General features: G+C 36.3%; 6 protein-coding genes, 1 long non-coding RNA gene and 1 other non-coding gene across 20 annotated transcripts; 5 read left to right on the forward strand and 3 right to left on the reverse strand.

The window, feature by feature from the left end:
- The first annotated feature begins 2,236 nt into the window (after window positions 1–2,236).
- Window positions 2,237–3,783, forward strand: AT5G53030 (uncharacterized protein). Of its 2 annotated transcripts, NM_124682.5 has the most exons (2): window positions 2,237–3,120; window positions 3,394–3,768. In NM_124682.5, exons 1-2 carry the CDS (start codon window positions 2,482–2,484, stop codon window positions 3,490–3,492), a joined length of 738 nt encoding a protein of 245 aa, NP_200115.1. In that variant the 5' UTR covers window positions 2,237–2,481; the 3' UTR covers window positions 3,493–3,768. The 2 variants fall into 2 exon arrangements, with proteins under 2 accessions (NP_200115.1, NP_974929.1); NM_203200.1 differs by having other exon boundaries at window positions 2,237–3,783.
- Window positions 3,784–4,129: 346 nt separating this feature from the next.
- On the reverse strand, window positions 4,130–5,111 carry RKD4 (RWP-RK domain-containing protein; the record flags this gene model as incomplete). The annotated part of the gene is made up of 3 exons (NM_124683.1): window positions 4,130–4,291; window positions 4,413–4,866; window positions 4,957–5,111. 3 exons carry the CDS (start codon window positions 5,109–5,111, stop codon window positions 4,130–4,132), a joined length of 771 nt encoding a protein of 256 aa, NP_200116.1.
- Window positions 5,112–5,503: 392 nt separating this feature from the next.
- On the reverse strand, window positions 5,504–6,772 carry AT5G53045 (transcription factor). Its single transcript, NM_180594.3, has 4 exons — window positions 6,646–6,772; window positions 6,171–6,243; window positions 6,013–6,068; window positions 5,504–5,871 (listed from the first exon to the last, which is right to left on the reverse strand). Exons 1-4 carry the CDS (start codon window positions 6,699–6,701, stop codon window positions 5,766–5,768), a joined length of 291 nt encoding a protein of 96 aa, NP_850925.1. The 5' UTR covers window positions 6,702–6,772; the 3' UTR covers window positions 5,504–5,765.
- Window positions 6,773–7,023: 251 nt separating this feature from the next.
- Window positions 7,024–9,013, forward strand: AT5G53048. 4 transcript variants are annotated; one of them, NR_143344.1, is made up of 5 exons: window positions 7,024–7,085; window positions 7,711–7,871; window positions 7,938–8,019; window positions 8,110–8,208; window positions 8,482–9,013. It is a non-coding gene; the product is annotated as an other RNA (long non-coding RNA). The 4 variants fall into 4 exon arrangements; NR_143345.1 differs by lacking the exon at window positions 7,024–7,085 and having other exon boundaries at window positions 7,849–7,871; window positions 8,107–8,483; NR_143346.1 differs by lacking the exons at window positions 7,024–7,085; window positions 7,711–7,871 and having other exon boundaries at window positions 7,903–8,019; window positions 8,107–8,208; window positions 8,482–8,610.
- AT5G53050 (alpha/beta-Hydrolases superfamily protein) lies at window positions 7,258–10,783 on the reverse strand (the record flags this gene model as incomplete). Of its 6 annotated transcripts, none has more annotated exons than NM_203201.3 (11): window positions 10,475–10,769; window positions 10,202–10,385; window positions 9,991–10,073; window positions 9,807–9,907; window positions 9,511–9,606; window positions 9,076–9,129; window positions 8,833–8,981; window positions 8,589–8,706; window positions 8,001–8,088; window positions 7,664–7,893; window positions 7,292–7,584 (listed from the first exon to the last, which is right to left on the reverse strand). In NM_203201.3, the coding sequence occupies exons 1-10, from the start codon at window positions 10,593–10,595 to the stop codon at window positions 7,697–7,699; spliced, it is 1,191 nt and encodes a 396-aa protein (NP_974930.1). In that variant the 5' UTR covers window positions 10,596–10,769. The 6 variants fall into 6 exon arrangements, with proteins under 6 accessions (NP_001032065.1, NP_974930.1, NP_200117.2 ...); NM_124684.3 differs by having other exon boundaries at window positions 7,326–7,584; window positions 8,581–8,706; window positions 10,475–10,670; NM_001036988.2 differs by having other exon boundaries at window positions 7,258–7,893.
- A 165-nt stretch (window positions 10,784–10,948) lies between these two features.
- Window positions 10,949–11,519, forward strand: AT5G00655. Of its 2 annotated transcripts, NR_144213.1 has the most exons (2): window positions 10,949–10,996; window positions 11,099–11,519. It is a non-coding gene; the product is annotated as an uncharacterized misc_RNA (transcript). The 2 variants fall into 2 exon arrangements; NR_144212.1 differs by having other exon boundaries at window positions 10,949–11,519.
- A 539-nt stretch (window positions 11,520–12,058) lies between these two features.
- Window positions 12,059–17,584, forward strand: RCF3 (RNA-binding KH domain-containing protein). 3 transcript variants are annotated; one of them, NM_124685.4, is made up of 8 exons: window positions 12,059–13,207; window positions 13,449–13,892; window positions 13,981–14,229; window positions 14,316–14,564; window positions 14,766–14,836; window positions 14,929–15,037; window positions 15,134–15,260; window positions 15,341–15,710. In NM_124685.4, the coding sequence occupies exons 1-8, from the start codon at window positions 12,518–12,520 to the stop codon at window positions 15,358–15,360; spliced, it is 1,959 nt and encodes a 652-aa protein (NP_200118.3). In that variant the 5' UTR covers window positions 12,059–12,517; the 3' UTR covers window positions 15,361–15,710. The 3 variants fall into 3 exon arrangements, with proteins under 3 accessions (NP_200118.3, NP_001330551.1, NP_001190526.1); NM_001345032.1 differs by lacking the exons at window positions 14,929–15,037; window positions 15,134–15,260; window positions 15,341–15,710 and having other exon boundaries at window positions 12,172–13,207; window positions 14,766–14,868; NM_001203597.1 differs by lacking the exons at window positions 13,449–13,892; window positions 13,981–14,229; window positions 14,316–14,564; ... (2 more) ...; window positions 15,134–15,260; window positions 15,341–15,710 and adding an exon at window positions 17,451–17,584 and having other exon boundaries at window positions 12,189–13,091.
- AT5G53070 (Ribosomal protein L9/RNase H1) lies at window positions 15,756–17,584 on the forward strand. Its single transcript, NM_124686.3, has 6 exons — window positions 15,756–15,864; window positions 15,968–16,149; window positions 16,290–16,424; window positions 16,768–16,878; window positions 16,980–17,084; window positions 17,166–17,584. The coding sequence occupies exons 2-6, from the start codon at window positions 16,000–16,002 to the stop codon at window positions 17,328–17,330; spliced, it is 666 nt and encodes a 221-aa protein (NP_200119.1). The 5' UTR covers window positions 15,756–15,864; window positions 15,968–15,999; the 3' UTR covers window positions 17,331–17,584.
- Window positions 17,585–17,592: the final 8 nt, after the last annotated feature.

The following is a 17,592-nucleotide window of genomic DNA, read 5'->3' on the forward strand; positions in this document are numbered from 1 at the left end:
GTTAATATTTTTATATTGTTTGTATAATATAGATTCTTAGGATTTAGCATACGATTAGATTTTATGGGTTTTGTTTGTACAGTTATTGCTAGCTTTTTAGTGAGCACGAGTAGGCGGGCTCGCCCGCTAGAGTCAAATTTATCTCAATTTTTCATTGTGTCGGGTTTGGCTTCTTCTTGTAGACTTTTCAAAAGTCACTTTTGAATGTAGGGTGACGTTCCTATAAGGTAAATAACATGGTGACGTTCTTAAGGCAAACAATATGGTCAAGATGGTCTTCGAGAAAAAAAAAAATGAGGATTGTACTTGATAAAAATTTTACGATCAAATAGGGATTTAGTTTAACTTGGATCTAAATTATAAAGGTGATTTGGTGTTTAGATGAACTTAAAATGTGGTTTCATAGATATATAGATGAAGTCTTCTTCTGAAGAAACTAGAGGTCTCCAAGAGGTGATAGGGTTGGGAGGATTGGATTTCTAACCAGAAGTTTTGATGAAATCAACAAAAGAGAAGTGGTATCTTGAAATAAGATCATAGAACCTTTTAGTGCATAACTTTCTAATTTAATTTATCAAAAAAAAAAAAGCAAAATGAATTTAAGAAAATGTTGAAAATTTGAGAAATATTTTTCTCCACAAATACAAATTTCATTCTAACACTTCACGTTTCGTAAGCGCAATATCGAATTGCTTTATGATAAAAACTAAAAGGCAGACAAGTGCCAAAAATAAGAGGCCTTCGTTATGGTTATCTTTATAACTCCCCCTTTAAATTCTTCTTTTATTTCTTGATGGATGGCATATAATTTTCACATTTTATATATTAAGTACTATCTTATACTATCAAACGTGAAAGAAGAAAGTAACATTTCACTAATGTCAGTGGTCTCTCAATTCGAATAACCTAACATGTTAAATTCAAAAGCACTCCTCAATTCTCATCTTACGAACGTGACTTACTTTTTTTAAAATACTTTTCTGATATTAATTAACTAATTAGAATAAGATTTAACCATAACATATAAGTAACACATTTTTTTATATGGCTTTCTATTCAAAATTTTGACATATACCAAAGCTTAAGTATATAATCCGTGTGCAAATAAAACCCCAAATGCGAAAAAGGAAATTCCACTAAACAATGAGACTCCTATCATTTTCACTTTACGGATTCATATACATATATAGAAATTGTAGGGCTTGTAATCATGATTGTAATATGAATTGGACTGCCTGTAATCAATCCAGAGTCATTCTACTTGACTGTGATAGTTATAATAATGAGCAACCAACTTATAATCATCATAAATTTCCAAGTTAGCTGATTAATTTTAAAGTACTAGATGGTAGGAAGAAAAATGGAACTATCAATCTTTTACTTAGTTAGTGTAAAATTCGTTGTCATTTGCGGTAAAAATTTATGACTCAGTATAACTTTGTAAAAAAGATATTTCAAAACTTGCGGTGTACGTGGAGAGAGATTTCATACGGTTAAAAGCACTTTTTGCTTCGTTTATTTTCTTGAAATATTTGTTGTTGTTTGACCTAAATCCTAATGAATAATCAATGTAATATAAACAAAGTAAGTGATCTTTGGGATATATTCCAACAATACATGCAGTTTCAACATGTTACATATATACAGATAAACTATACTTAATAGTAGTATACAACAAAGTATCGCATGATTATTCTCCTAATCTTCGCATTTCGTTTCTACACAAAAGTCGCCGCAACATAACTCATGCAACGACAAAGCGGGATCGAGGGATAGAGAGAGCACACAACACAAAGAGCTGCCTTTGACTTTTTCAAACCCTAAACCAAATTGACCGTAACGTCCATCAACAACACGTCCCCTCAACGTCCATCGTGATTACCTTTATTATTTCTTACCAACAATATTTTTCTGTTTTTTTCTTTTTACAAACACTAATTCTATACATTATCTTACAAGATTTACACTGCCTAAAACAAACTAACAAAACATGTGTCTTCTAAGTGATAACAATGAAATTTTCTCACGTGTAACGTTTCATACTATAGTTTACGTACAAAAACAACTGAAATTGGCATAACAAATTGATTAGATATTTATTGGATCTATCATTCATCCACGAATTTTTGATAGTGAAGGTACTTAATTAACAAGTCGTTTTCAATAATAAACAAACAAAATGCCATAGCTCGTGAACAAAGAAGCACAAAAGAAGAGCGTACGTTTCATTTATTTTATTAAATTCAAAATTTTCAATTCAATTCATTAATTTATTATCTTTTCTTCTCCTTCATGTCTTCTCTAACCTCTCCTCCCACTATACATCGTCCTTAACTTTTCCTTTTTCTCGTTCAAATGAATCCAATTCCTATAAAGCTTTCTTTAATTTTTCTCTCCTATTTAACCCAAACCCATTTCATATAACGTCAAAAAAAACATTATTAGGTCTTCATTAACTCATCTCCAAGAAAACGAAAAAAAATGGTTTTTGTTAATGATCATCAAGATCGGTTCTGTTCTTCTACACGTAAGCAGCTTCCTCTGTTTTCATATCCAATGAATAACATTGCATATGAAACTACTCCGGGATTAGCTACACCTCCGGTTAACATCGCTGGATCTGTTCCTTTTCTTTGGGAAGAAGCTCCGGGAAAGCCTCGTCGTGTTAAAAAACCGGCGAGGTTGAATCAGAAAGGTGTCGTGAGAAGTCTTGAGCTTCCTCCGAGGTTAGTTTTACCCGGAGAATCAACGACGGTGAATGAGCCTTCTCCGACTACTGTTCTTGATGGTCCTTACGATTTACGTCGTCGTTCACTGTCGCTTCCGAGATCAGCGGCTGTTATTAGGAAGTTGAGAGGAGTTCCGGCGCCGGCGCCGGAGAAAGAAGAGAGATTGGTTGGTGGGTCTAGTAGATGGGGAAGTTTTGGGAATTGTAAAGAGGTGTCTGAGGGTATTTTCGACTTTTCACGTTTTAGAGATGACGGTTATGATTGCCGGCGGGATTGGGCCGGTGGAGGAGGAGTTGGTAACTTCGCCGGAGACGCAAAAGTGAAACTTTATAGGATTATAAAGAAAGGAAGCTTTTTTAATCTCTCTCATACAACAAAGTCAGATTTTTGGGTAAGTTTTTATCAAAAGTTTCATACTTTTTCCTAAATTTCTAACACTTTTTTTTAATTTTTGGTTTAACTTGATGATTAAGTAATGATCACATTTTATTGGATGTTTCCGGATTATGAAGATTAACCTTTTCATTGGAATGTTAATTTTTTTGCAACAACAAAAAGAAAAATTATTGTCAACATTTTTATAATAAGCGATTAAATTTTGTGTATAATATACTTTTTTTTGGGTACGTGAAGGAAGTAATAGTGTAACACAATTATTCCATAGTTAAAAATGCAGGCAAGGGTTTACGAAGGGTTTAAGCAAGTGATTCCATGGAAGCGTAAGCAAGAGAATCTGGAAAGAACAAACTCTTCCATTGTTTAAATATCGAATCTCTTTAATATATATAGTTTGACGATATATACTAATTAGTCTTCTATTGTGTATACTTTATTTTATACAATCTGTCAAGGAAACACTTTATATTATAATTTACAATGACAATTAGGGATTTCATGGTTGCACAAAAAAATTGTTTTTTATTTTATCTTCCATGCGTTTTCTTTTTATAAGTTGCTACTAAAATTGTATTGATACACGGATTTTTGTTAAAAAAGATGCAGAGATAATTTGTTTAAAGTAATAATATGAACAAGAAAATCAGCCAAACATTATCACTGATGTGAAAAGAGTAACAAAAATGAAACAGGGTTTTTATAATATATCTTTGTCTATATTTGACTTCGCTAGCTTGTGTAAATTTTGTCGAAGTTGTTAAAAAATGGCAGTTCAATTATAGAGTACACACTTTAATACAATCATTCTATTAATGCGTTTGTGAAATTCAATTTTATGCAAATTTATAACTTTATTCAACTCATCATTACTAATTCCATTCATCAAAAATAATTGATAAACAAGTTCAATGAGGAAAACCTAAAGAAACATTCCCTAGATAATCTAGATTGACCAATTGGGTCAACAAGATTAAAAAAAAACATCAGTCTAAAAGAAAATGAAATCAATAATAATCATCACCAAGTGATTTTCTTCTCTTATAATTGGCTTTGAAACAAGCTTGCCTTAGCTTCTTGGTTCCATCACTGAGTTCTGCATCAGGTTCTTGTTCAATAAGAAACCTATGTTCCTCCAAGTTCTTCACTTCCTCTTCCATTCCAACATTCTATCACCAAAAACATGAACAAACTATTAACCTTTCGAAATCAAGAACGTAATATAATAAAACCTAAAACGCTACTCGTGAATCACAAGCAAATGCTATTAATAAATTAATGTTGTTGCACCTTGAGATTCTTTATAAGAGAGTTTAGACTCTTGAGCTTCCGGTGAGGCCACCGGTAAATTCCTAATTCCCTGCATCGCTTCTTCAACACAGTGAGTCCCACGTTCAGTTCTTTAGCCGCTTTCATGATCGGCCTATCGAAAAATTGTTTGATCTCAGACATCTCCAATTTGTCTTGCCTCTTTTTCTTAAGGTTCCTCTTCTTCTTAACTGTTACCTTTTCAACTTTCACGTTGGAAATGAGACCGTCGTTTTGGATAGCCAATGGTGAAGAGGAAGAGGAGTCACTTGAGAAGTAGGGCTCTTGTGTCAACAAGTGAATATCAGATGGAATTGTGTTATCCACTTCAATGTTTTCGAAGAAATCTTCAAAGCTATTGTAATGGAACTGAAAGTGCAACCCTGCATTTGGTTTCAAATCTTCCATATCTAGGAGAGAATCAAGCGGAGGCAACCTGTAGACCAAAAACGAATGAGAAAAAACAGTAAAGAAAAGAGAGATAACTTGTTTAGCAAGAAAAAGTATCAAAGGGTTTCCAACTTACTTATCTAACATGTCGTATAACGAATCTGGTTCATACTCGTTTTCGATTTTTGGAGAATCGAGATGATGAAGAGAGTTCTGATCCATTTGTTGAAGAAACAGTGATAGAAACAGAGCAGAATAGTTAAAAACAGAGGAATGTTTTGACGAACTCATATATAGTCTCTGTAAAAACAAAGATGAATGTTCATAGGGATTGCAATGTAATGGGAGTTACGAGTCCCAAAGCGTATTAGAAATCATTAAATGTTAATCTTAATTAATTACCGTGTGACTTTAATTAAGTATATATGATCACGGGGGCTGAATTGTGTGTAGGTTAGTTGCTTCTTTAATGATGATGACGATTATTTTTTTCTACTTCCTCTAGTCAAAGTCAATGCATGAAAGTTGATAAGATCATATTGCTAAAAATTCACAATCGATATTAAATGAATTGAGTTTTTGTGTATTATCGCATTAGATGATGCACGTGTTATATGTTACGATGATAGATACATTTGATGTTGAAGATGATTAAGAGATAATGAGAGTCTCCACTAAGTGATAATTTACTTAGTAAATGAAACAAAGAAAACGTAGTCAAATCAAAAGCTTTAAATGTAACCATCTTTTTTTCACTTCTCAAATCGAGTTCGCACTACATAATAATACTCCCAATAATAATCTTGGGAGTACATTGTTTGAATAAATCTGTGAAAACCCCAAGATGATTTGAGCTCGAAGAAGAAACACCAAAACACAATGTAATTTTGAGTTCTTGAAGAGTAATGAGAAAGAATCAAGCTTTTTTCTCTTCATATTGGTGTTTTACTTTTGACCAAATTCTTGAATTGTTCTTGTGGCCAGTGTAAGAACGTCTACAAATGCAGAGAACGAAGCGCGAAGCAGCCTTGCCTCTATTGCTTCAAAGTGCCTGTAAAATTATCCAGTGAGAAAAGATCAAAACTAGTGTAAGAAGTAAGCTAAAAGGTTCTATGGACAAGAGATGTCTAACTAAAGCCAGTTTCAAATCGATAAGTGATTCAACGACGAAGAAGGACTTGAAGAAACTCACACAGAAAGCTTGTTGTTTGATACTGACATAACTCTTCTCACCTTATCAGGCTGCAACTGCATTAATGTTCACAACAGAAGAAACTCTAACATCAGTGAAAAGCTTGTTGGAAATTAGATTGTATTCATATGTTGGAAGTGAATTGAGAAATTTCAAACCTCTTTATCAACAGCCAATGATGTATAAGCAATCAAAGCATGTTCTTCTGATTCAAAACTCACATCCAAATTACTGCACATTACCAAAAGCTCTGTTACATCAATCTCTAACAACTCTCATTGAAAAGATACCAAATTTATTAAAGTCTATAACAGTGTAATCCTCAATATCGTTGTCCAACACTAAGCCAAGCACTACAAAGGATGCTTAGAAGTTCAAATTAACCTAATTGAGCTGAGCAATGGAACTAACTAGGTCGTATTCCTGGTTTATGTGGGCAAAGATCGAGACTTTCGAGTCTATTCCTTCAAATGTATCAGACCCAAGATTTTTATTATCGAATCCGTATGTTCTAATTTCAGATTCAGAACAAACACGTTACGAACAATTGAAACAAAGAGCTGAATCATTAGAGAGAAGAATCGAAATTTTCCCAAATCAGAGAAGCAAAGTAAGAGAATTTACAGAACATACCAACTAAAATCCCATGTTTGATCAGAACGAGTAGTTGCAGGAACAGTGGCAGCCATATTTGCTCCTTCCTTCCTTCCTGCGTCAATGGAGGTTTTGGGGAAAACCTTAAGCAGAGAAGCAGAATTTGAGTGGGCTACAAAACGGGCCTCATTTTTTGAAGCCCAAGGGCCAAGACTTTTCATAGCGAGACGAATTGACGAGAATGTCCTTTTCCGGAAACAAAGGTATGAGAAGGGTATATTCGGAGAGTATATCTTGCATGAAGGAATATTACTTTGAGCCTAAACTAGAATCTCGTCTACTCATTTCGCTATCTCTTCTCTATCTCTAATTCTGAAGATTAAACAATTCAGCTACATAACATCATTCAGACATTCACCCAAAGAAAAGCTTTAAGCTGTGGTTTCAGACAGAAGCAGTACCACTGTACCAGGCTCCAGGCATGTCCTCTTCTCATCTCTTTCTTATAATTCTGTGTTTGTTTCTGAATTAGCTCGCTTGTTCATGATCTTGTAATAAATATTGTTTCGTAACTAGAAGCTATCCTTCATGAATGTCTTTGATACATTAAAAACATGTTGAAAGATTCATGGAATCTGGAATGTTTGTTTTCCAAGTTGTATATGACTTGTAATTCTTGATTTTAGGCTAGACAAAACAGTTATATATGTTCCATAGGTACACAAAAACATACGAGTCTATATTTGAGATTTCGATGTCTTATCTTTACATATTATGTTCGTAGAACAAATGTTTGACATGGAGTGTGACGTTGTAATGATCCTCTACACGTGTATATATCAACAGTTTGTATCACCTATCCATGTAAAAGCACTGTCTCCTTCTCTTAGCCTCTATTTGCAGCAATAATATCTTTAAGCCCTTATGTCTCATCAGCTTGATCATTGAAGAACTGGCTCATTGCTTGTATGAAAATATCTGTCGAACGACGTCAGATTGTGATAGATCTAGTTGTTAATGTTCTATCTTTGATATAATTAAGCAGTGAGGAGCTTACTTGGTCGACAAATTGATATGTGAAGGGTTGTTGTTATGTTAGAGAAGGTCCAACTTTGACGGGGTTTACAGCCCTGAAAGCTCTTCTTGAATACTCAAATGCCAAAACCAGAAGCCCGAAGAGGAAAAGTAGAAAGCCATGGAACTTTTCCGCTATGAAATGTGCAGGAGAGGCGACATTCTTGCCTTCCGTTGAGCTTCTAATCAATGTTAGTCTCCTCTTGAAATAACCTAATAATTCGAAGAGCAAGCAAATAACGGAATGTTGATGTTAGTCTCAGAACGATCTTCAAAGAAGAAGAATGGTCTAAAAGAATGGAAATTGGGTATTTCTATACCAGGTGTTTCCATGGTGAGGTTAGTCCAATCAGTTGATATTTTCTTCATTTCTGACGCCTTGATTAACTCGAGCAGAGCTTTATTAACCTGAAATTGATTGACCAGAAGGTATGTTATTCGAGGTTCTGAGAATACCAACATGAGTAAGGAAAATGTGATCCCTCTTCCACATTGTAGCAATGTTGTTCCTTAAAGACTTCAAAGCCTGTAAGTCTTTATAGTTTTCTTCTATCATAAGTAAAAATGAGATATAAGTAACGGTATAATCGCTTACAATGTTCGATCAGTTGCTACAGCAGTCAAGTGTTTTTCCAAATAGGTTTGCCTTTAAAACGTTTCTCCATATACGATTAAATCAGTTCATCATATTCATAGTCAACTTATTCTTATTTTCAGAATAGTCTGATTCTCTTTCGGTCTTATATTGTTCCTGTTAAGTTACAGTAATCTGAGTATGACATTCATTAACATTTACTGCAGGTTGGATGAGATTAAAGAGCGACAAAGACTTTAGTTATTAAGTCTTACATTCATCAGACGCAAGAGAGACAGAGAAGTTAAGACCTAGCTAAATAAGACAGAAGTACCTCTTCTGTTCTCTCGTGGCTTACAAGATGACCTCCATGAAGATCCACCATTCTAGCGACTGGATATAGCCTCTGTGCCAGTCTTCTTGCGTAACATATCTGAGCAATCACATCATGTCTGCATATAACCCAACACATTCTCACATTAACTACTGTGTAAAGGTAAAGATGCTTTACAAGATCAACAAACTCAAGACTGAGTGCACAAGGTGACTTTGATTCTAATTTCTTTGGTGTTCCGTACCTTCCATGAATGACTGAGACAAGAAATCCAGCCGAGCGGATTAGTTCAATCTCTACTTTTGTGATTTTGTGTAACCAACAAGCGTTAATTTGGCCATCAAACCCGTACTTGGACTGCATTCCAGTTTCTGATATTCCTTTTACATATTGCTGTATTGCATCACTCAAATATAAGTCACCTTAAATCGTTCACTAGTGATATGCTTATATGTCATTTTCTTCGCATAATAACCAGTAAACCCACCTGATATAAAATTGCCCGTCTTGTATTAGTTCCTACAGATTCTTCTAGGTAATCCTGCATATATAAACAGCATGAGAACATAATCACTCACAAGTTTCATCTGGACAGTAATACGCCAGCCTTAGATTTTGTTACCAAATTACTCTACTACCATAATTCTTCAAGACCAATGAGTTGATCTCTCAAGTCTCAACCAATTCTAAAGAACATAAATCTTCAAGACCAATGACTTGATTTCTCTACCAACTTTGTTATAACCGAATAGAGAAAACAGCACCAAACTTTGCAATATAGAACGAAAGTTTCAAATGAAACACAGATTCAACAAATGCATGCCATATTTCAAACTCCAGTCGTTGCTCTATTAACTATAGTTCTAAGCCAATTTTGTTCTTAGTATTTCAGTACATCGAAGAGCAAACTGAAAGTCCCCACCTTTGAATAATGTGTGTCCAAATCAACAGCTGCCCTTTGTTCAGGGGTCTTTGCTTTCAGAAAACGTATCGCAATGGAAAGCGATTTCCGGTCAAGCTGAAGCACATAAAAACAACAGTGCATGGTACTCAGAATTTTGTATCCAAGTGAAACATCACCTTGTGACAAATCATGACAAATAAGAAAACAATAGTTTGTCTTCATGATAAGAAACCAACCGATATACACGTATGAACAAGTCATTGCTACCAAAGAAAGAAGATTCAACAACAACGCCACGTATATCATTCAAGTACCTTAGGGAAGCATTCAAAACCTCCACCTGTAACATTAAGCAACGCCAAAGAAAGAACCCGTTCAGGCGCCATTGCAGCTAACTTGCAAGCTATCATTGCTCCTGTTAATCAAAAAGCCAAGAGAGACTAAATAATTTGGCTCAGAAAAACAATCAATAGTCACTTGAGTGATCAAACATATTACCCATAGAATGACCAATTATGTGAGCTTTCTTCCAACCCAAATGATCCAACAAACTAATTGAATCATTTGCCATTATCGTTGTTCTGTACCAAAACAAAACCCAAATTGAGTGAAGAAGCTAACAAAACCAATTTCACAGGAAATTGTTAAAACCGAGATTAAGAACACAAAGCAGAGAATTTTAAGTTCTTCAGTAATGAAATTGGCTCACGTGTACTCAGATTTGTGGGTAGGCACAGAGCTTCGACCCATACCACGATTATCGAAAGCGCAAACCTCGATGCCGGAATCATCGGAAACAATTCCTCCGTCGTCGTCATCATCGTCGTTGGGTTTATCCGTTCCCGTCAATCCCATGATTTGAGGACCCCATGACTCATGGGTTCCGGCTAAACCTGAACAAAATTAGAAAAACCCAATTGAAATCAAGCTCGGAATTGCTAAGGAAACTAATCAAATGGGAAAGATGGAGATTACAACAGACCTATGATGAGAAGAGCTTTGATAGGACCATGACCGTACGTTCTGTAGAAGATTTTGATTGCGGCATTGTTAAGCGTCGTCTCTGGGCCGACATCTTCTTTCACGACCTCGCAAAACGGCATCGCTTTTTTTGTTCTCAAACTCTGATATCTGGGTGGGATCAGATTTTGAATAACCGGAGAGGAGAAGAGGAGAAGAAAGGAAAGGACTTTTCTATCGGAAGAGAGAGAGATTGGGTCTGTGGTGTGGTTCGGTTCGGTTTTTTGGGTGGAGGTTAGGACTGCCACGTAGGATTGGTCGGCTGGATTTTATTGGCGGGTAATATCTAACAAAGGTCAACGGTCAAATTTTTTACACGAGAAAACTATGTTGTATAGAAATATAGCACGTGAAAAACGCTAGAAGTAGAAGTAGTACTACGTCAATGGAATTCATATGCATCATATATAAGAGAAGCGATAATGGGTCTGAACACAAGTGGAGCATTAACCTAAAACAATAGCAACTTAGACCATTTGTTGAAGTAGTCACTACACTATTTTAATCTCCGGTTCAATTTGTTGAACTTTATAATGTTTTGCTATTTTGATCCGCGTTGCTTTATATTATATTGGTGTGGTTTCAGGAGAAGACAGATCGAGACACAAAACAAGGCAAGATCGTTACTGACATTTTATGCTGGACACTAGATAATTGTTCACCAGGACATGTGATAATAAAACCTCCATGACTTCGTGGCTGCTTTTTCATTATATATAGTTTAGGTCACCATCTTGTCGTAGCACAACCTGAAAACGCAATACCTTCTCCTGAAACGGAAAATATTTGTTGGGAAGACCTATCATTTGGAAAGTACTTATGCCCGTCAAGGCTCACAATTTAGACGAAACGATCCACCAACAACTTAAGCTTTGAGTCTTTGACCATAAGTGCGAGACGATTTTCTTGTATTGTTAATTTGTTATTGCTTGTTTTTGTGAACTGATCCTTAGTTTTTTTTTTCATCAAAAGTGATCATTTAGTTAAAGACTTAAAGTGCAATGAGAGTTTGGTTTCTTTATTTTTAAACTCTTGAAAAATTAATTTTGTCAATGAAGCAATACAAATTAAATTGCTGAAAAGGGATAGTAAATCGTTTTTTGTCCTTACGGATTGGTGATGAAAATGGTATTCAACGGATGCAATACTTAGATGCACCAAATGATTTTTACCATATGCTAAACTTTAACACTAAACCAATTATACTTTACCTGGTAAATATTAAAAGGATTTTTTGTTTTCCAAAAACAGTTTTAGTATATGTACTTAATTACATAATACCGCGGTTAATAAATAGTTAAAAATTAAATTAGAAAAAAACACATACGTGTCTACAGTTTTAGTCTCGTACATAACACGAAAAATCATCTAATTGGTTACGTATTAATCATATCATTTTTACCTATTAGAAAAAAATTATTTATACATTTTTAGTATCTACTAATACGTTACGTGAGCACAAAAATTCATCTTCATCAGTGCTAATAACTATGCGAAAATCTGATGACGATTCATTTGTCTAACAATTTATTTAGCTTAATACGAGTTTTTAAAGATGAAGCATACCCAAATTTCCCAAGAGACCAAAACGACAACGTTTGGGAGTAGCTAATATCGTAGTTAGCGCACGCCACTAACATCACCCATTGCACGGTCTCTCTCTACTCTCAAACTTCAAAAAGCTTTGGCTTTTTAGATTCACAGGAAAGAACCCTCAAAACACACAAAAAGCTGGTGATTTTTGCATTGCACCGATTCGCCTCCATCGATTTTGGACATTCTTGAATTCTCCCTCCAAGTATTCCTGTGAAATTGACCGGAAAGTTCCTTCCTTTTTCAATTTCCGGTAAAAAGGAAAGTAATTGGGTACTGTAGACTTCCTTCTAGGGCTTGTGAACTTTCTAATCCTTCAGAAAACCCTCGAATTCGAAAAATTTGCTGCGAGATTGATAAATGACTAGTTAAAGATTTGAACTTTGATTTCTGGGTTTGCGATTTTATTCAAATGGAGAGATCTAGATCCAAGAGAAACTACCACTATGACCAAGACTATGACGGAGATTCCATGCCTAGGTCTAAACCTCGCTACAACAATAATTACCACTTTGGTGGTGGCGGCGGAGGAAATAACAGATACCGTGGCGGCGGCGGTGGTGGAGGTGGAAATGGCCGGCCATCGAAGTCTCATCCTGAAACGATGGCAACAACGACTTATCGAATCCTCTGTCACGACGCTAAAGCAGGAGGTGTTATTGGTAAATCCGGGACAATTATCAAATCTATAAGGCAACACACCGGCGCGTGGATTAACGTGCACGAGCTAGTTCCTGGAGATGCAGAGCGTATCATTGAGATTTCTGATAATCGTAGGCGTGACCCTGATGGGAGAATGCCGTCTTTCTCTCCTGCTCAAGAGGCTTTGTTTAGTGTTCATGACAGGATTTTGGAGAGTGAAGCTCAGTTTGGTTATGGTGGACCTCCGCCGGAAGAGGAGGAGGATTACGGTGGAGTTAGACCTGGTGGAGGGAGAGTTGTGACTAGATTAGTGGTTTCTAGGATGCATGTTGGTTGTTTGTTGGGTAAAGGTGGGAAGATTATTGAGCAGATGAGGATTGAAACTAAGACTCATATTCGGATTCTTCCAAGAGAAAGTAACTTACCTCGTTGTGTTTCACTCTCTGAAGAGATTGTTCAGGTCTGAAAAATTGCTATTTTGAGAACATATTTGAAATGGTGAATCTTGTTGAGATTTTGATATGAAATGTAGTCAGTTTATTGAAATGCTAGATAATTTAAATGTGTGATTGTGAGGTTGAGGTTGTTGACAAGAGTTGAATCACTCTTATGTAGTTAGCTTGGTCATTATTTGTTATGTTTAAGCTTTCTTTGGTGTTTTCTACCTATGGGAAATGCATTTATAATGTTGGTTCTTTCAGATTGTAGGTGAACTAAATGCAGTGAAAAACGCTTTAGCCATTGTATCATCTCGTCTAAGGGAGAGTCAGCATCGTGATCGGAGTAATTTCCAAGGGCGTTCACATTCACCAGAACGGTCGTTTGCAGCTGCGGGGGATGATTACATGCCACAGCTAAGAAGACAATCATCCGATAGGTTTCCTCGTGGTAATTTTAGAAATAACAACTTCAGTTCTCGCCAGTCCAACTATGCAGAAGAAGCTCCAGCAGTTCCAGTTGGTGAGAATGTCTACTCCGAAGAGCTTGTGTTCCAGATTCTCTGCCCAGCTGACAAGATTGTTCGGGTTGTTGGGGAATCGCAAGGAATAATTGATTTGCTTCAGAACGAGATCGGCGTGGACGTTAGAGTATCTGACCCAGTTGCTGGATCTGATGAACAGATAATCACCATTTCTTCGGAAGAGGTACTCTAAATACCCTCAGATCTTCTTCAATATTATCTGTTACATTTACAATTGTGAACTTGAAGTTTTGTATTCTTACTTTGCTTAGGCACCTGATGATCCATTTTTCCCTGCTCAAGAAGCCTTGTTGCACATTCAAACTCAGATCATAGATCTTATTCCGGATAAAGATAATTTAATAACAACAAGATTACTTGTCCCATCTAGAGACTCTATATGTTTGGAAGGGAAAGCAGGATCAGTATCTGAGATATCACGATTAACTGGAACAAGCGTACAAATTCTAGCTAGGGAAGAAATTCCCCGATGTGCTTCTATCAATGATGTTGTTATACAGGTATGTTTGTCTATTTTTGAGGAGTCGAGCATTTTCTAAACAACTTCTGGTCTCAAAAGAGAATTCTTATGTGAATGTCGATGTAGATTACTGGCGAGATCAGAGCTGCTCGGGAAGCACTTGTTGAATTAACATTACTATTGAGGAGTCATATGTTCAAGGAGCTCTCTCAAAAGGAGACACCACCAGCTTCCACATCCACAACTGGCCCTCTCGAAGGTGTTGCAGGAGTAATGGAGGTAGCTTCATCAAATAACACAATTCAATCTCGTGAAGGTCCTACTAGTTCGAATCTGAACTTGCAGCAAGTTAGCACAATCTTGCCACAGTTTAAGGTTTTTGTTCTCATCAACAATCTTTTCAATATAAAGGCATCTGTAATCAGTTAGGGTCAGACTTATTTTTGCCATCGAAACAATGTAATATTACTATCAGGCTATGCATAATTACCTGAATACTTGGAAAGTAGTCTATGGTTCTTGTCCATTCGTGCAATGTCCCTATATTTACATATATTTTTCTCTTGGTTTTTATAGGAAGGTTTCGGATCAGTTGCAAAGGCGGGTGAAAGTGAACACCGGGAAGAGGTTCCTGTCACGACAAGCAGGTAGAGAAACTCCCAAATTTGATATATTTTCCCAAAACCGTACAAGTGCTTGTTTCACACCTTTCCTTCCTGCTTTTTGTTTTTTTCTCTAGAATGGCGGTACCACTTGTTACTAGAAGCACTCTTGAAGTTGTCTTACCAGAGGCGGTTGTTCCTAAGCTCGTTACGAAATCAAGAAACAAGCTTGCACAAATCAGTGAGGTAGAACTCTTTTTAACTGGAACTAGATTGGTGCAAATCATGACTCTAATCAAAATCTTTGACGCTTTGTCTTATCTCTTTCCCACTTGATCACAGTGGTCTGGAGCTAGTGTAACCATAGTTGAAGACAGACCAGAAGAAACACAGAATATCATTCGAATTTCGGGTACACCCGAGCAAGCAGAGAGAGCTCAGAGTTTGCTTCAAGGCTTCATTTTGAGCAGTAAGTTTCTCTCTTTCCAAACTTTTATATCCGTATTGTACTGATCTATAAGTCTGATTTCCGTTCCTTGTTTGGTGCAGTACAAGAGGATGGACCGTGAACTTGGACCAGATCATCAGTCAACACAGAGATGAAGATCAAGAAACTGAGAAATGTGGAGTTATGTATGACTTGTTGAATATTAGGATTTCAGTAAGCAGTAGTTTAGATGAACATTCCACATTTTGACCATCACTCTTTGGTTTCTATGTTGTCTATTAGTCTTCTTTGTTTACATTGTTCTGTAACTTATTTAAAAAAGTCATTAAAGTTTAATCCGAATGACTAATCATTAAAGACTCATCTTTAATTCACACCACCCCTATGTATATTGGAAGAACTTAAACGCTGCGTTTCACTTGAGTTAACATCATTGAGATTGGGGTGTTTTTGCCCTAGATAAAGTTTAGGGTGAAAACATAGATAAATCTTAAGTCGTATTTTACAAAAATAGCCACTGCTAAAACCTCACCTGCGGCTTCACCTTTCTTCGAGTTCGTGAAAAAGAGACGTCGCATCGCACCGCCGTCGCCATTTCCACCGTCGTAGCATTGCCGCTTCACTGGTGATTGATTCTTCCTTAACTTCTCTTTTTGTTTTCTCTGTTCTCTTATATCCGTCGTTTTCTAGGGTTTTCTCACTCCTTGTTGTGGAATCTCTCTTTGTAGACTGTCGCACTGAATATTGTTGAATCGAGAAAATGGCTTATGTTGGGCAAAGTAGAAACGTGATTCGGCATGTAGTCTCGAGAGGAACAGCTTATCACAAGTATGAAAATGCGATTCATCATCCTCTCCTTTTCGCTTGTCAAGGAGTTCGATACAGAAAATTAGAAGTTATTCTTACAACGGTGAGGTTTAATGATTCTGAAAGGCATGATTTTTATCGTTTGATTTTGAAATTTCCTTCACATTTCGTTGGGTTGAATTGAAATCAGATGGTGGGTTTGTTTTGATTTGTCTTGATCTTTATCTGATCTGGTTTTGTTAGGGCATTGAGAAGCTTGGCAAAGCTGGTGAGACTGTGAAGGTAGCTCCTGGATACTTCAGGAATCACCTTATGCCAAAACTTCTTGCTGTGCCTAACATTGACAAGTATGCTTATCTCATCCGAGAGCAACGCAAGGTACTAGGCTCTTAATTTTGCAAAATAGATTTAGTCTGATATTAGGTCGTACAATGCTAGTGGTTTTCTCCTCTTGTTGTTGTGGTATCTAGGTTGTGATCTTGATGATGTTTAGTTCTTGATGTTAAGGGTAAAACAGATACTTTTGACATAATGTGATAGTGATATGGTATTGAAACTATTTTGGTTTAGTGTTAGTGGCTTCTCCTTTAATTTGATTTCGTGATGGGAATGTCTTCAGATGTAAAGGGAACTGCAGATAGTTTTGACTTTCCCTGATAATCATTATGGTATCACAGTTAACTTGGTAAAGTGTTTGATTTCTTGATGGGAATATATTCAGATGTATAATCATGAAGAAGTAAAGGAGGAGGTTAAGGTGGTTCATAAAACTTCTGAAGTCCAGACAAAAGAGTATGAAAAGGCTGCAAAGCGTCTGGCGAATGCTAATTTGGTAAGTTTAGCTAACCCTCTTTATTCGCACTATTCAGCATTCTTGTTCTTGTTGAATATTTAAAATGGTGTAAATATGGGATCTATTTGTTTGATTAACAGGTATTGAGGAAGTTAGTTGACAAGGAAAAGTTCAAAAACCGCTCCTCAAAAGACGACAAACCTGATGTTCAAACTCCTATCACAAAGGAAGAGATAGTCTCTGAGGCAAGTGTTCTTTCCTTTTAAGTGACTACTAGTTTTGTAAGTAGGTCTTATAATCATTGGTTGTTGTGTCGGTTTATGAAGGTGGCGAGGCAGCTCTGTGTGAAGATTGATCCAGACAATGTGGTTTTAGCGGCGCCTTTGGAAACTTTTGGCGAGTACGAGGTGCCTCTTAAATTCCCCAAGACAATTCCTTTGCCACAAGGAACTGTTCAATGGATTCTCAAAGTCAAAGTCCGTGGCCATTAAATCTTCCACCTTTGAAAGTCCTCCTTCAGTGATAGTTCTCTTCTTCAATATGTTTCAATATAGTTTTGGAATTGCAGAAACATAAGCAAACACAAATCAGTTACATTTCCCTTGACTCAGTTTTTTTTTTTTTTTTTTTGTAGTTGTATAAACCGGGTTTACTCCGGTCTTTAATTTAAACAATGACTCGAATTTTGCGAAAACCGGACTCGTCCAGAAGACGGATAAATTTAATAAGTTTTGGAGTTTTGTGCAATTATCT

The sequence above is a fragment of the Arabidopsis thaliana genome, chromosome 5, assembly GCF_000001735.4.
Source record: "Arabidopsis thaliana chromosome 5, partial sequence".
Classification (NCBI taxonomy): domain Eukaryota; kingdom Viridiplantae; phylum Streptophyta; class Magnoliopsida; order Brassicales; family Brassicaceae; genus Arabidopsis; species Arabidopsis thaliana.